Below are 12,228 nucleotides of genomic sequence, written 5' to 3'. Positions count from 1 at the left end.
CATAACATAACATAACATAACATAACAACCAAAAATAACATAACAAACATAACAACCAAAAATAACATAACATAACATAACATAACATAACATAACAACCAAAAATAACATAACATAACATAACATAACATAACATAACATAACATAACATAACATAACAACCAAAAATAACATAACAAACATAACATAACATAACATAACATAACAACCAAAAATAACATAACAAACATAACATAACAAATAAAATAACATAACATAACATAACATAACATAAATAACATAACAAACATAACATAACAAATAAAATAACATAACATAACAAACATAAATAAAATAAAATAACATAACTAACATAACATAACGTAACATACATAACATAATTAAAATAAAATAAAATAACAAACATAACATAACAAACATAACATAATTAAAATAAAATAAAATAACAAACATAACATAACAAACATAAATAAAATAAAATAAAATAACAAACATAACATAACAGCATAAATAAAATAACATAACATACATACAGTGTATCACAAAAGTGAGTACACCCCTCACATTTCTGCAAATATTTCATTATATCTTTTCATGGGACAACACTATAGACATGAAACTTGGATATAACTTAGAGTAGTCATTGTACAGCTTGTATAGCAGTGTAGATTTACTGTCTTCTGAAAATAACTCAACACACAGCCATTAATGTCTAAATAGCTGGCAACATAAGTGAGTACACCCCACAGTGAACATGTCCAAATTGTGCCCAAATGTGTCGTTGTCCCTCCCTGGTGTCATGTGTCAAGGTCCCAGGTGTAAATGGGGAGCAGGGCTGTTAAATTTGGTGTTTTGGGTACAATTCTCTCATACTGGCCACTGGATATTCAACATGGCACCTCATGGCAAAGAACTCTCTGAGGATGTGAGAAATAGAATTGTTGCTCTCCACAAAGATGGCCTGGGCTATAAGAAGATTGCTAACACCCTGAAACTGAGCTACAGCATGGTGGCCAAGGTCATACAGCGGTTTTCCAGGACAGGTTCCACTCGGAACAGGCTTCGTCAGGGTCGACCAAAGAAGTTGAGTCCACGTGTTCGGCGTCATATCCAGAGGTTGGCTTTAAAAAATAGACACATGAGTGCTGCCAGCATTGCTGCAGAGGTTGAAGACGTGGGAGGTCAGCCTGTCAGTGCTCAGACCATATGCCGCACACTGCATCAACTCGGTCTGCATGGTCGTCATCCCAGAAGGAAGCTGACGCACAAGAAAGCCCGCAAACAGTTTGCTGAAGACAAGCAGTCCAAGAACATGGATTACTGGAATGCCCTGTGGTCTGACGAGACCAAGATAAACTTGTTTGGCTCAGATGGTGTCCAGCATGTGTGGCGGCGCCCTGGTGAGAAGTACCAAGACAACTGTATCTTGCCTACAGTCAAGCATGGTGGTGGTAGCATCATGGTCTTGGGCTGCATGAGTGTTGCTGGCACTGGGGAGCTGCAGTTCATTGAGGGAAACATGAATTCCAACATGTACTGTGACATTCTGAAACAGAGCATGATCCCCTCCCTTCGAAAACTGGGCCTCATGGCAGTTTTCCAACAGGATAACGACCCCAAACACAACCTCCAAGATGACAACTGCCTTGCTGAGGAAGCTGAAGGTAAAGGTGATGGACTAAACTCAATTGAGCACCTGTGGCGCATCCTCAAGTGGAAGGTGGAGGAGTTCAAGGTGTCTAACATCCACCAGCTCCGTGATGTCATCATGGAGGAGTGGAAGAGGATTCCAGTAGCAACCTGTGCAGCTCTGGTGAATTCCATGCCCAGGAGGGTTAAGGCAGTGCTGGATAATAATTGTGGTCACACAAAATAATGACACTTTGGGCACAATTTGGACATGTTCACTGTGGGGTGTACTCACTTATGTTGCCAGCCATTTAGACATTAATGGCTGTGTGTTGAGTTATTTTCAGAAGACAGTAAATCTACACTGCTATACAAGTTGTACACTGACTACTCTAAGTTATATCCAAGTTTTATTTCTATAGTGTCGTCCCATGAAAAGATATAATAAAATATTTGCAGAAATGTGAGGGGTGTACTCACTTTTGTGATACACTGTAAATAAAATAAAATAAAATAAAATAAAATAAATAAAATAAAATAAAATAAAATAAAATAAAATAAAATAAAATAAAATAAAATAACATAACATAACATAACATAACAACAAATAAAATAAAATAACAAACGTAACTAACATAACATAACATAACATTAAAATAAAATAAAATAAAATAAAATAAAATAATAATAAAAATAAATAAATAAATATATAGTAGTAGTGGTGGTAGTAGTAGTAGTTTTTTTATTTCATTTTCATGTTTTATAACTGCTTAATCCTGCTCAGGGTCGTGGTGTGTCCGCTTGCAACAACTCTCAATTTGATGGCACTAAATCATCTTTGTGCTCGGTTGGCGTGGATGGCCGAGGCCCCGCGATAATTAGACGTCCTTTTCATGGTGTTACTAAATTGTGCCCAATGATTCAGGGACGAGGGAGAAAAAATTATGCCTCATTCAACTTATACAATTAAGGCTAAACCATATACAGTTAAGGCTGGTACTTCAATCAGTCTTGTTCACTTTGACAGTTCAAATTTACGGATACTGTGAGCTGAAGAAACTTTTTCTGTATAGCACAGTCATGTTTGTTAAGGGGTTTTTGAAGATTAGAAGGCGTGACGAACCACAGCTCACACTTTTATGCTATTGACCTTTTAATTATATGCATGAGGGCTTGTGTGTGGCCTGAGCTTCATACATCTGAAATTTAAAGCATATTGCCTACATCCTATGAAATATTAATATTTTTGTGTAAGATTTATTTTTCTAATTGTATGGATTTAAAATTCTGCTATCCTATATGCTTCTAAAGACACCACAGCTGTTTTTTCTCCTACTGGTGCATGGTAAAACCGTAAAACTGGGTGATGAATGGCTTTTAAATTTATAGGACAGTTCACCTTTCTTGCTGCTTCCTAAAGAATGCTAACTTGCATCGATGCCTCTCAGCAGTGCTAAGCTCAGTGTGGAAAAGCAACAGCTCTACAAGAGATAAGCCATGAAATAAAATTTAGAGTATTTCTGCCCAAATGTATCAAATTGTTGGCATGATTTTAGGTCTGGCTATTTAGAAATGTCAGAAGAGAATAGCCTGGATGGTGTAAGCTTATATGTTGAAAGATGGCCATTACTGACCTGCCAGTATGTATCTTAAGATAATCAAAAAAGCACCACTGATTTTCTTCATGGTTATTTGGGCTTGTTTGGTTTTACTGGAATACTTGGCGATCAAGGTGCTTTCTGTTACATTATCAAAGTGATTTCAGTCATTCAGTACATTAATTATGTTTTTAAGTATAAGCATGGACAAAGACAGTACCCAGCACAGTGATGCCTGTTTTATTAGAGAACGTACTTATTAATTACTTATTTAAACTGCAGCATTTACTTTTAATCGTACCTAAATTGTGTTTCCGCTTCCCCCACAGGTGACCACTCTGGTCAACACCAGTAACAAAGGTCCGTCGAGTAAGAAGAAGGGCCGCTCCAAGAAGGCACACGTTTTGGCCATGTCTGTGGAGCAGGCCACACAGAACTTTCTAGAAAAGGGCGAGCAGATTGCCAAGGACAGTCAGGACTTAAAGGAGGAGCTGATCTCTGCTGTGGAGGAGGTGCGCAAGCAAGGTAAGCTCTGATTTAATCCTCTACTGCATTACCAGTGCCAACTCAGCAATAAAAGCCTGTTTCCTCAGCACACATATCTTCAGTTGATCAGAAAACACAACAACAGTAGCTGCTTCTCTCCACGGCTCATTGAGCTTTTTAGTATTTAATTTATTTAGGACATTCAAAGCTTGTTGATTTTTTGTAATTTGATATTCAAATCACTCCTTCACGTGATGTGTTATGGTTTTATGTAATATTAACTCCACTGAACATACTGAACTGAACATAGCAACACCTAGAAACTGTAATTCCTAGTAGGCAGTGCACCAGTGTGGCCCCAGTGATAGAAACATAATTTTAATTGGGGCTGATTTAAAATCCTGGTTAAAGAGAGTAAATTAAATGAGGTGAAAAAAACTTTCGTCCAACTTTAACTAGTACTTGGACTAGTGATAATTAGACGTCCTTTACGTGGTGTTACTAAATTGCACCCAATGATTCAGGGACAAGGGAGAAAAAATATGCCTCATTCAACTTATACAATTAAGGCTAAACCATATACAGTTAAGGCTGGTACAGAGCGACTTACAGTAGTGCTTCCATAGTAATTCATTACTCTAGTTTAAATAAAACAACAGTCCAAGAACACAAATCTGCTAAAAACCTGTTAGAACCAAAGTGTTTTTTTTTTGTTTGTTTGTTTTATTTTTTTAAATGGAAAAGTGTGTTAGTAAGTAAGTACAAGTCAGCTTAAGTGCTTAGTAAAAAGGTGGGTTTTTAATCGTTTTTTAAAGATAGCAAGAGACTCAGATGTTCGGACAGACAGAGGAAGTTCGTTCCACCACTTGGGTGCCAGAACAGAGAAGAGCCTTGATGCTTGTCTTCCTCTAGTCCTGGGTGGAGGATCAAGTCGGGCGAGACTAGTGGCTCGGAGGTTGCGCGGTACAGAGAAAGGTTTGATTAGACCGCGAAGGTAGCTTGGGGCTGGTCCATTTTTGGCTTTGTAGGCGAGCATCAGTGTTTTAAACTGAATATGTGCAGCTACAGGAAGCCAGTGCAGAGAACGCAGCAGTGGGGTGATGTGGCAGTGATTAGGTTGGTTAAGAACCAGAGCAGCTGCATTTTGAATGAGCTGCAAGGGTTTAATAGTGGACATAGGAGAACCTGCCAGGAGGGAGTTGCAGTAGTCCAACTGTGAGATTACAAGTGACTGGACCAGAATCTGAGTAGCTTCCATGGAGAGAAATGGTCGAATCTTCATGATGTTGTAGAGGAGGAACCGGCACGATCTCGTCATGTTGGCTACGTGAGAAGAGAAGGTCAGCTGGTTATCCAGGACGACACCAAGGCTTCTTACCTTATCAGATGGTCTGATCTAGTAGTAGTAGTATTAGTTAGTATTGCGGCCCTGATTGGATATATAAAAAAAAACACATACTGTACAGTTAGACCACATCACTGCACAGTCAACAGATTTTACACAATCTGCATTAAAGCTTTTAACCAGATACACTCCGATCTGTCAGTACACACTGTGCTTCACTATTCATGCTATTCCTGCCTTGCAAGCACTGCTTTCAGTTTCAGAACCACCTAGACTCAGATCAGGGTAATACAGTTGCTAATGTACTAATGTATTAATGTGAAATATTTATAAAAGTAATAACTTGCAGAATATTTATCGTGCACTATTTAAGAGCTTAAAATATTTCCAAGCTTAGACAACAATAAGGCAACAACAGTTAAACATACACGCTGCAACCAGAGCTGGGATCTCGAATACATTGTATCGAATCTCAGCTCTGCCTGCCGGCTAAGGCTGAGCGGCAACATGAGCAACGATTGGCCTGTTGTTCAGATATGGGCGGGACTAAGCCAAATATGGGGTCTCTCTCTCATGACTGGTGAAATTACAACCTCTGCTGGCTGATTGATGGCGCCTGCACAGAGATGAGAAAAGAGTGCTGTCAGGGTGTGTCTCTCTGTACACTACGCTGAGCTGCACTGCACTCGTCAAAGTGTAGGTGATGAGATGCATACAGCTGCCGCCCACGTGTCTGAGGGGGCATGGGTTAGCTTTGTTCTCCTCAATCAGAGCGGGGATCGACATTGGTGGAGAGGGAGAAAAAGGGGAGAAAATGCATAAAGAAAAAAAACCCACCTAAACATACATGTGAATAAAAAGTATTAATAACATTTAATTTATTTTCTATATTTGTGTATTTTAAATTTTTTGTGAGACATGTTTAGGCAAAACAAGCACCTTCACGTTCTATTTTCAGATACCAGTCTTGAGTTGTGTTGGCTATGTTTGGACTTGTTTTCTTCTTTAATCTAAATATATAACATGTAATGCCAACGTTCAATTTGCAGGCAGAAAACTTTGTATCATGATCCTACTATCTCCTCACTTTCTGGTGAGATTGGTGTTCTTGGGATTATACACAAAATAGTAATGTTCTTTGCTAATAGTCAGTGTTTTAATTACATGTATCCCTCTGGATCACACACATGGCAACAATCAATCAATTAATATTTCCAACCCACCTAATGGCAGACCAGTGGACAAATGGCATTTGGAAGAATGGTTCATTTTTTTTTTATTTGCCAGGATGTTCGTACCATGTATTTGGGTTTGGATCTGGTGTGAAGGTTCACAGTGACTGATGATTCATTTGTACTTGCAGATGTGGAACACACACGCCACTGTTTTGCTGAACGATACACTCGGTGATTGGCTTACTTCCAAATCCGTGCATGCTGCTGTCACTGTCTGACAGACACGGGAGACGCTGCCGGAAACGGCCCTGAGTCAGCAGCTATGTGGAAGAGCAGTGGTCCACTCGGTTGTAGATGATAACCCAAGGATCACAGTTTTGCCTGTTTTCTTCTGCCAGTTATATTCACGTTGGTAGTTGAGCACAGAAGTGTTCATACTAGGACTAAAACGATTAAAATGAGATTCTTTGGGGCTTGAATGTTCTCATTAGAAGTGAGAAAAATGCATAAACCGCCTATTCCGCTAAAAATAAAAAGAATCATCAACACATGTAAATGAATGAGGTACATCCATTTCTGCTCTACATCTACCTTGCATGTCTTTCCGCAATTGCATTAAATTCCCCGAAGCCATCAGTTACTACTGTTTTACTTTTTGTAATTTCCTCACTATGCATTCTGTCTTTAACCAAATTAAATGAACACAGAAAAATCCTGTGGTTAAAGCAGCACTGATATACTATTAAACTCGAATAACATCTTCCTGCAGAAATTCCCCAAACTGCTCTGTTTCCTTAAGGAGTTTAATAGAAAATGGTGTGCAGACAATTTGAAGTGTTTTGTCTTTTATGTAACTTTTAATTGGCCATTTGGATTTAATTATCTGCGATGATTTTACAGTCATTGGAAAGCAAATTCCATTAAAGAAGAAAAAAACAAAAAACAATTTGGACCAGCAAAAAATATGTAAACTATTAATGTGTAGATAGATTCAATTAGCCAAGACAATTTGTGTTTAGACTTAGCTTTGTACCTGGAGCCTCAAAGATAATGTACAAACCCATTTTCTGAAAGCGTCGGGACATTGTGTAAGATGCAGTTTAAAGAAGAATCTGTGATTAGTTATTTTGTTCTCTTAGGTTGTTATTTCACTGACAAAAGAAGAAAGAAAAACATATCCAGTTGATTATAATCGATTTTCACTGAACTTCATTGTACTTTGTAAATACAAACATGCAACAAACTCCAAATAAGTTGGAACAGAGGAAAAATAAGATTGAAATGTTCATACATTATTCAGGTTACAGTGTTCCATAGGTACCTGAATCATGATCGAGTGTAACAGGAGGATCAACAAGGATCAGCCTTTTTTTAAGCAATGTTGAGTCGTGGCTCACCATTATGTGCCAATCGCCAGTCAGTTCCAAAATTCTTAAGATTTGCAAATAATTTAGTCTTTCACCATCTGCTGTTTATAATATTGTTAAACCAAAGCCGGAAATCACTGTTAAATCTGTATGTGTCACTTAACACAGTCCACAACTGCATCAAGAAATGCCACCTGATACTCTATTTTATACTCTATAACACAAAGAGAATGCTGTACTTCAGTTTCTCTGGGCCCAAGCTAATCTTAGATGGCCTGAAAGACGTGTGCTTTGGTCAGATGTGTCCACATGTTTTTTAGTGCAAAATTTTGTGCCAGATAAAATGGACCATCTAGACTGTTGTCAGTAAAAGGTGCAAAAACCAACATCTGTGATGGGTCTGACTGAAAACCTAGTGAGTTGCCTTGCTGCCTACTAATTACCCGGGCTACCTTACAAGGCAGATTATTTAGACGCACTACTTAGACAGTGATTCACTTTCCATAGCATGGGTTAGTTGCATGTATGTGAGAGAACCATTGACATGGATTCATATATTGGGATTTTAGAGAGACACATGCTGCCATTAAGGCAATGAATTTTCCTAGGAAGTCCATTATTATCTTAGCAAGATGATGACCAGGCTTTATTTTGTATACACTACAACTGTAGACACAGAATGAGTGTGCTTGACTGGCCTGCCTGCAGTCCAGATCTGTCTCCTATTGAAAATGCGTTGTGCATCATCAGGAGGAGAATCAGAGAATGATAACCACGAGTGGCTTTGCTATTTTTTGCTGATCCACATCATTGCTGTAGGTTTCTGTGCTAATTTTGTCCTCTTTCTTGTCCTTATAGCGTCTTATCACTTTTTCTATTATTACATTCATTATTGCATTACATAGTTTTAACAAAGTCACCCTTTGGTTTAGTCCCTAATGGGCTTTGTTATGTCTACATATGACTATGTAAAGCATCCTTGGATATGTGAAAGGCGCTGTTTAACTTATTATTATTATTACACTGTCCTTGGCTAGATGCTCAACCTCTATTTATCTACAAGCTTAATAGCTTCACAAATTAGTCCTATTCAAGTACAATTACCTGCAGTGAAATGTGGAACATGATCACATTTTGATGCTTATGGCTAAATAAAGCACCTTTAAGCCAAAATGCATTCTGTGTCAGGGCTTACTGTGTGAACATGTCAAACAGGGATGGATTCCTACATGGATTCCTCTCTGTATTTGTCTGTAGGTGTCACTATAGACCAAACGATAGACGTCAATGTTGCAGCAGCAAGGACTTAAATCACAATCCAGAATTCCTAATTTAGAGCGTCTGTCATGCCACTGGGTCCATCCAGACTTGAACCTGAGATGTGAGCTGGCGTATTCGACCATGTTACTCGATTTCCTAGCAGTATACAATTTTAGAGGCATTCTGAAACCTTTCAGACATAATTGTGTTACTGCAAGCAAATTAATTGGGATGGGATACTGATTAGTTGACTGATGTAAAGTTTGTAATGATGGGAACACCATGTAATTTTCTATTAGTCAGGTTTTACCGTACCTAAATGTCAAATTGTGTGAAAACTTTAGAAAATTATAGGCTTTGATCTTGTTAACATAATTAGAAGTCTAGATTAAAGTGGAAAGGTGTTAAGGAGTAAACAACACGATTTGTTAACATTCTGAATGTAATATATATTCAATTCAATTAATATATATTAATCAATTAATCAATTAATATTCAATTAATATTATATATATACAGGGGTTGGACAAAATAACTGAAACACCTGGTTTTAGACCACAATAATTTATTAGTATGGTGTAGGGCCTCCTTTTGCGGCCAATACAGCGTCAATTCGTCTTGGAAATGACATATACAAGTCCTGCACAGTGGTCAGAGGGATTTTAAGCCATTCTTCTTGCAGGATAGTGGCCAGGTCACTACGTGATGCTGGTGGAGGAAAACGTTTCCTGACTCGCTTCTCCAAAACACCCCAAAGTGGCTCAATAATATTTAGATCTGGTGACTGTGCAGGCCATGGGAGATGTTCAACTTCACTTTCATGTTCATCAAACCAATCTTTCACCAGTCTTGCTGTGTGTATTGGTGCATTGTCATCCTGATACACGGCACCGCCATTGGATGCACATGGTCCTCCAGAATGGTTCGGTAGTCCTTGGCAGTGACGCGCCCATCTAGCACAAGTATTGGGCCAAAGGAATGCCATGATATGGCAGCCCAAACCATCCCTGATCCACCCCCATGCTTCACTCTGGGCATGCAACAGTCTAGGTGGTACGCTTCTTTGGGGCTTCTCCACACCGTAACTCTCCCGGATGTGGGGAAAACAGTAAAGGTGGACTCATCAGAGAACAATACATGTTTCACATTGTCCACAGCCCAATATTTGCGCTCCTTGCACTATTGAAACCGACGTTTGGCATTGGCACGAGTGACCAAAGGTTTGGCTATAGCAGCCCGGCCGTGTATATTGACCCTGTGGAGCTCCCGACGGACAGTTCTGGTGGAAACAGGAGAGTTGAGGTGCACATTTAATTCTCCCGTGATTTGGGCAGCCGTGGTTTTATGTTTTTTGGATACAATCCGGGTTAGCACCCGAACATCCCTTTCAGACAGCTTCCTCTTGCGTCCACAGTTAATCCTGTTGGATGTGGTTTGTCCTTCTTGGTGGTATGCTGACATTACCCTGGATACCGTGGCTCTTGATACATCACAAAGACTTGCTGTCTTGGTCACAGATGCGCCAGCAAGACGTGCACCAACAATTTGACCTCTTTTGAACTCTGGTATGTCACCCATAATGTTGTGTGCATTGCAATATTTTGAGCAAAACTGTGCTCTTACCCTGCTAATTGAACCTTCACACTCTGCTCTTACTGGTGCAATGTGCAATTAATGAAGATTGGCCACCAGACTGGTCCAATTTAGCCATGAAACCTCCCACACTAAAATGACAGGTGTTTCAGTTATTTTGTCCAACCCCTGTATATATACAGTGTATCACAAAAGTGAGTACACCCCTCACATTTCTGCAAATATTTCATTATATCTTTTCATGGGACAACACTATAGACATGAAACTTGGATATAACTTAGAGTAGTCAGTGTACAGCTTGTATAGCAGTGTAGATTTACTGTCTTCTGAAAATAACTCAACACACAGCCATTAATGTCTAAATGGCTGGCAACATAAGTGAGTACACCCCACAGTGAACATGTCCAAATTGTGCCCAAAGTGTCAATATTTTGTGTGACCACCATTATTATCCAGCACTGCCTTAACCCTCCTGGGCATGGAATTCACCAGAGCTGCACAGGTTGCTACTGGAATCCTCTTCCACTCCTCCATGATGACATCACGGAGCTGGTGGATGTTAGACACCTTGAACTCCTCCACCTTCCACTTGAGGATGCGCCACAGGTGCTCAATTGGGTTTAGTCCATCACCTTTACCTTCAGCTTCCTCAGCAAGGCAGTTGTCATCTTGGAGGTTGTGTTTGGGGTCGTTATCCTGTTGGAAAACTGCCAAGAAAGCCCAGTTTTCGAAGGGAGGGGATCATGCTCTGTTTCAGAATGTCACAGTACATGTTGGAATTCATGTTTCCCTCAATGAACTGCAGCTCCCCAGTGCCAGCAACACTCATGCAGCCAAAGACCATGATGCTACCACCACCATGCTTGACTGTAGGCAAGATACAGTTGTCTTGGTACTTCTCACCAGGGCGCCGCCACACATGCTGGACACCATCTGAGCCAAACAAGTTTATCTTGGTCTCGTCAGACCACAGGGCATTCCAGTAATCCATGTTCTTGGACTGCTTGTCTTCAGCAAACTGTTTGCTGGCTTTCTTGTGCATCAGCTTCCTTCTGGGATGACGACCATGCAGACCGAGTTGATGCAGTGTGCGGCGTATGGTCTGAGCACTGACAGGCTGACCTCCCACGTCTTCAACCTCTGCAGCAATGCTGGCAGCACTCATGTGTCTATTTTTTAAAGCCAACCTCTGGATATGACGCCGAACACGTGGACTCAACTTCTTTGGTCGACCCTGGCGAAGCCTGTTCCGAGTGGAACCTGTCCTGGAAAACCGCTGTATGACCTTGGCCACCATGCTGTAGCTCAGTTTCAGGGTGTTAGCAATCTTCTTATAGCCCAGGCCATCTTTGTGGAGAGCAACAATTCTATTTCTCACATCCTCAGAGAGTTCTTTGCCATGAGGTGCCATGTTGAATATCCAGTGGCCAGTATGAGAGAATTGTACCCAAAACATTAAATTTAACAGCCCTGCTCCCCATTTACACCTGGGACCTTGACACATGACACCAGGGAGGGACAACGACACATTTGGGCACAATTTGGACATGTTCACTGTGGGGTGTACTCACTTATGTTGCCAGCTATTTAGACATTAATGGCTGTGTGTTGAGTTATTTTCAGAAGACAGTAAATCTACACTGCTATACAAGCTGTACACTGACTACTCTAAGTTATATCCAAGTTTCATGTCTATAGTGTTGTCCCATGAAAAGATATAATGAAATATTTGCAGAAATATGAGGGGTGTACTCACTTTTGTGATACACTGTAT

At 39.9% G+C, this 12,228-nt stretch overlaps 1 protein-coding gene across 1 annotated transcript in view; it reads left to right on the top strand.

The window, feature by feature from the left end:
- Nucleotides 1-12,228, top strand: part of ctnna2 (catenin (cadherin-associated protein), alpha 2) — a 600,844-nt gene that overhangs the window by 57,906 nt on the left and 530,710 nt on the right. Inside the window, exon 3 of the mRNA XM_063008183.1 lies at nucleotides 3,557-3,752. Coding sequence (XP_062864253.1) covers nucleotides 3,557-3,752 — 196 coding nt within the window. The remainder of the gene's footprint in view (nucleotides 1-3,556; nucleotides 3,753-12,228) is intronic.

This window comes from Trichomycterus rosablanca, chromosome 14, assembly GCF_030014385.1.
Source record: "Trichomycterus rosablanca isolate fTriRos1 chromosome 14, fTriRos1.hap1, whole genome shotgun sequence".
Classification (NCBI taxonomy): domain Eukaryota; kingdom Metazoa; phylum Chordata; class Actinopteri; order Siluriformes; family Trichomycteridae; genus Trichomycterus; species Trichomycterus rosablanca.
Note: the sequence above shows the minus strand (reverse complement) of the source record. Positions and strands in the feature narration are given on the sequence as shown.